The following is a 5,514-nucleotide window of genomic DNA, read 5'->3' on the forward strand; positions in this document are numbered from 1 at the left end:
ACTATTAATAAGCAGCAAATTAGGAATTTATTGAGGAAAAAAATCGTAGTTAATAGTGAATAAGTGTTCCCTATTCTAAAGTGTTACCATACTTGACATTCTAAAATGACAAAATGTACTGCAGAGCATTTTACATCCAGTAGAGGGCGATATGGTGTAGCATAATGACTGTAGGCTATCCAGGCTACTGACAATATAGCTTATAATTGGCCAAGTGAAGGCTCAAGACAATGCAAGAAAGGATGACAGCCAGAATCACAAACGATCCAGGTCTGTTAAAAGTATGGTAGAGGTAAAGTGATTATCTGGCAATATCTGTGAATAGCTTGGGTCTATTCATATTAGACACAACAGGACTATAGGCTATGTAAACTCTAATGCCATGACAAGATGCGCATACGTCCATCTCGCGCATGCACAGTCTTTTGCCATCTTCACCCATTAGCCGCTTTTCCACTGGCCAGTGCGAGCCGGGGCTAATAGCCTCGGACCTCGAGCACGGAGGCCGAAATCATGCCGCGTTCCCACCGTAGGGACAGTAGCCTCGCGGCCAGTGTTGGCAACTAATTTTCAGGGGAAGTTGCTAAAGGAAGGTCGATTTGTTGCTAAAAGTTGCTAAATGACGTTGTGATGTCATTGCGTGATGACGTCATTACGTAATCACGACGCAAAATTGTGTCACTACATTAAAAATATATATATGTTTGTTAATTTAGATTTGTTCGTAAAATAATATAATTACATAATGTAATTTTAAAATATAAATAACTATTTTTACATACAACATTGAATTATTGAACACTTACACATTTTTGAATGATTACAAGTTTTTTATTAGCTAGTAAACTAGTAAAACTACACATTCTGAACAATTATAGTTTTAAGCAGTGTGTTAGTAGTCAGTATGCTACACTCTAAGAAAAGATTTCACAGGTTTTGTACCTGCATTTTAAATTACGCATTGTATTTAGTGTTTTCGGGTTACAGGGTCACAACGGATAATTGATAATGTCCTGGAAAATTACTAGTACCTTTTCCATTTTTCTAGATATTTTTCTTACAGTGTACTAACTGATCAACAATCGCAGGTACAAGCTACTAACAAGGTGCATCATAAATGAACAATTATTAAATTATTATTATTATCAAATCGAATAACTGCAAATAGCAATAACTTAATTCACGCGATGTTGTGTACTGCTAGGCATCTTTGGTTGCCTCTTTTTGTGTAATTTTGTTGGAAAATGTGTGCCTTTTTATTGTTTGAGTAACTTATCAAACGTTGCTAAAAGTAGCCAAATAAAATTTTAAAATAGCTTAATTTGTTGCTAGGTGCTTTTGGAAGAAAAAGTTGCTAAATTTAGCAACAAAATTGCTAAGTTGGCAACTGACAAAATTATCGGCGACACGTCTTGCACTCAGGGGCGTATCCAAACTATTGTCCAATCAAATACTGTTGAATGAGATTGCCCCACCCACCACAGCTGTCTCCTGCTTTGCTCCTGTAGGCGTCAAACCCTTTCAGTGTGAGACATGTCAAAGAAAGTTTTCACGCTCAGACCATCTTAAGACCCACACTCGGACTCATACAGGTAAAACAAGTGCGTAAGCCTTTTTTTCTCTCTCCAGACTTCTCAAAAACCATTTATTGTATATGCATTGATTTGATTACAGCGCACCAATAAAATGTGTTAGTGTGTTTCCTCTCTGGTGGTTCTCAGGTGAGAAGCCGTTTGCGTGCCGCTGGCCCAGCTGTCAGAAGAAGTTCTCCCGCTCAGATGAGCTGGTCAGACATCACAGTATGCATCAGAGAAACGTGAGCAAACTCCAGGCTGCTGTTTGAGACACTGTACACGCACTGTATATATAAACACACACAAACACACACACTGAAACACTCTCAACAGTTAAGACCTGTCAGTCAGTGAACTGCACTGCTGATCTGATAACATGAATCATAGCATCCCTATAAGAGAGAAAATGGTGCGAATGCATATATAAATATGGAGTTTTATTGAAGTTTGCCTTATTGTATTTGACATGGAACACTGCCATTTGCTGAACAATGTGTCTGCATCATTTTGGGTCATCTCATTTTGTACTTTTTCCATTTGTAATAGTTTTTTTTTTTTTACATATATGGACAGTTGATTGCACTGGGTATACTTGTTTTTTGTTTAATTGGCAAGATGTGCTGGGTCACTTTCATTTCTTAATTTGGAAAATAAATTGTGGATGAGTGAGAACCGGCTGGTGTAAAAATCATATGCACTGTAATGCCTTTGTATATATTTAAGTGACAACAGTCTTTCTTAAAATGCCTTTTATAATAAACTACATTATAAATTCTCAGGAAATGGATTGTTTTACTATACACGTATAAATGTGTGTGTGTGTGTATAATATGTATGAGACACATATGAGTGTATATATACATGTGTACATATGATTTTATTTGCAAAAACAGATAACTGTTTTTATTCATTTTTATAAATGTTTTTTATTGTGTTATCATGTTTTGTGCTAGTTAGCTGTATTTTTAAGTTATTTAATCAAAACAACCCAGTTTGATTGATATTAATTGGAATGTAGGATAAAAAAAAACATGATTTTTGAACATTTTTAAAAACGGAGTTATCCGTTTTTGCAAATGAACTCTTCAAATATAGATCTATGTACATACTGTACACACACATCAGAAATTGTGTATATTTTTCAGTGCACGAACTCAAAGTTGTATGAAATTGTTAATCAGTAAGAGTCATTATTCTTATAGCCAATAATAATAAAAAAAAATTGTGTATATATAAAACGTATGATGTTAAATAATATATAATAATAAATAATGTTTAAAAAAGGAACACCTTATTTTTTAATAAACTAACAACTATTAATTTTATATGAGCAAAAAAAGTACACTGGAATTATTTCTCCCAAAGTTTGGTTTGGAGCATTTATTAAAAACTGTGTACAAAAACAAAACTGCATGCAAACGTACACCAATGTGAATACAAGCAAGCAAGACCCCAGAAACCGTTCCAGACGAATGTTCGTACGGTTGTCTCCGTGTGGGGTCACATGGAATGCATCTCTATATACAGATCTAATCCTCGTTCTGTTTAGCAAACACTGTATACCCTCATGGTTTGACTTCACTGCACAAAAACTGTTCATGATTGTCCTAAAATGAATGAGCGCTGAACGCATGCATGGATCAGGAAGACGGTCCGGGCTTTCAACGGCACCTCAAGTTTCTATATACAAAAAGACGAAATGCTACTGAGATTTGAACATTTGCATTATTTCTTATTGCCACTATGAAACACAGAATTGTTCAAAGCTTATGGGGTGTGAAATTTTTACTTGTTCTTGCAGAAAAAAAAGAGAAAGAAAAGAAAAGCAAGAAATCTTCAAGATCAAGGAATACAAATTAAAATCTTGCTCAGACACACAAATATATACATACACGTACATTCAAGCATCTAGAAATCAAATCGCATTTACGTAACATCAACATTACAAATGATAGCCTAGACTAGACTAAAGTGCGTTATTGCCCAGAAATACTTTGCCATAACAGAAGGGTCTTCTCGTCCTGAGGCAGCAGGTGTTGTCGAGAGGTCAGCGGGAGTGTTGATCGTTTTCAATCACGTATCGGCATCATAAAATTACGTCGGTCACTCCGATCAAAAGGAACATGGCTTCAGTCATTATAGTTCCCAACATCAACCCTGATTTGCCAGTTAAGCTCCTCACCTGCAGCAAGCAAGGTCTTTCATTGGTTCGCTCAAAAAAAGAAGCTGATTGGTCGAGAGGTTTGGAGGATGGACCCTCTTTGAGGTGTTCCTCACGCGGTCAACTTCATTCGTCCTATAAACGAAGAGAAAAGTGTGATCATTAAATACGCAATCATGACTAATTCATGAAGCTTTTCCAGTTTACAGGAAGTACTGGACTTAAAGCATGTTGTTGCAATGGAAAACACACAACAGAGCAACAACAGAAGAAGAATCCTTCATTTAGATTTCACTTACTATCTTACTGCTACTTCTGCACACTATTTTTAACCATATTTCGAGATCTAGAAAGTAGACGGTTCAGACACCAGGGGGGTTTAGTTAGTCATTTTGTTACTCATTCCTCACGAGAAACACTCGCTCTGCTGAGAAACCAAGTAAGCTGCATACATGGGTGACATGTATGAAACCGAGTCTCTTTCTCTGTACACTTGTATTTGTGCGCAGCTCTGTTTTGTTTACCGCTGTATTTCTACTGTCCTATAAACACCACCTACTGTCAGAGAGTGAAACTGCATTGGTCTGAAAACAAAAATCAACAGAAAAGCCGACAGAATTTTCTTCCTGAACATTCATGTTGGTGTGAACAGGAACATGTTAGCAACATGCTAAGCTAACAATAAAATTAATTAAAAGTCAAGTCTGTGATCATTCTAAATCAGTCACTTGTGAGCTTCCGTGACCTGTTCAAACATGAATGTTTGAATTATAGAATTCAACTGCACAATTCATTTTATTTTTACACTGAATGTAGATAATTATATACATTTTGTGAGAAAATACTGGTAAATCTCACCTCACGGTAAGAGTTTGGAAAAGTTTCCGCATACGCAAATGGAACTTGGAACTCCATGCAGCTCCTGTATTACTCTCCATTGAAAATGAATGACTTCCAGTCTCGCTTGACGTTTGGTAGTGGAAAAGCGGCTTTATTGTCTTTAGTCACGCCGCATCACACCGCTCGCATTCGGTACAGACACTGTGTAAGACGCACCTTTAGGACTGGTCCAAAATAGTGCTGGACAATTATTCAATATCAATATGTATCGCGATATCATTTTTTTTCAATAAAGGTGATATGATTTTTAAAAATTTCCGATATTTCGATATACATTACCAGTGTTTCCCATACATTTATTTATTTGTGGCGTTTGACTTCGTTGAATAAACATGAGCACTGCACGTTTCAAAATCATAACACGGCGCGGGTGTTTCATATGAATGTATCTCTGAAGAGAACCGACTGTCTTCAGAAAAGTTTCGATGGCATTTTAATTTTATCTGATAAAGTAGCATTCATGAGCGAAGCTGCTTTGATTACAGCCGTTAGTTCTACCACTCTCAAAGCGCCTCCTGCTGGCAGAGAATGAGTTTGCATTTTCAATAAGCCCGTCTCCAGCAACATTTCCAGTTTTTGTTGTTGTTCAATATTTTTTGTTTTCTGACTCGGAGCACTTTTCATATCCTTTTTTTCTGGCTGAAGTACATTTGTTTCAATCTATAAGAATAATCAGCCTACACTACCAGTCAAAGGTTTTTGAACAGTAACATTTTTAATGTATTTTTTATTTTATTTTTATTTTTTTTAAGAATTCTCTTCTGCTCACCAAGGCTGCATTTATTTGATCCAAAGTACAGCAAAAACAGTAAAATTTTGAAATATTTTTACTATTTAAAATTGCTTTCTATTTGAATAGATTTTAAAATGTAATTTATT

At 35.9% G+C, this 5,514-nt stretch overlaps 1 protein-coding gene across 1 annotated transcript in view; it reads left to right on the top strand.

The window, feature by feature from the left end:
• The window catches only part of LOC107758040 (Wilms tumor protein homolog B-like), a 17,257-nt gene extending 15,010 nt beyond the window's left edge, over window positions 1-2,247 (top strand). The window contains exons 7-8 of the mRNA XM_016575681.1: window positions 1,509-1,592; window positions 1,722-2,247. Of these exons, the coding sequence (XP_016431167.1) occupies window positions 1,509-1,592; window positions 1,722-1,843 (206 nt within the window). The 3' untranslated portion in view covers window positions 1,844-2,247. The remainder of the gene's footprint in view (window positions 1-1,508; window positions 1,593-1,721) is intronic.
• The last annotated feature ends 3,267 nt before the right edge of the window (window positions 2,248-5,514 follow it).

This window comes from Sinocyclocheilus rhinocerous, unplaced genomic scaffold, assembly GCF_001515625.1.
Source record: "Sinocyclocheilus rhinocerous isolate Xijiao unplaced genomic scaffold, SAMN03320098_v1.1 scaffold82, whole genome shotgun sequence".
Lineage (NCBI taxonomy): Eukaryota > Metazoa > Chordata > Actinopteri > Cypriniformes > Cyprinidae > Sinocyclocheilus > Sinocyclocheilus rhinocerous.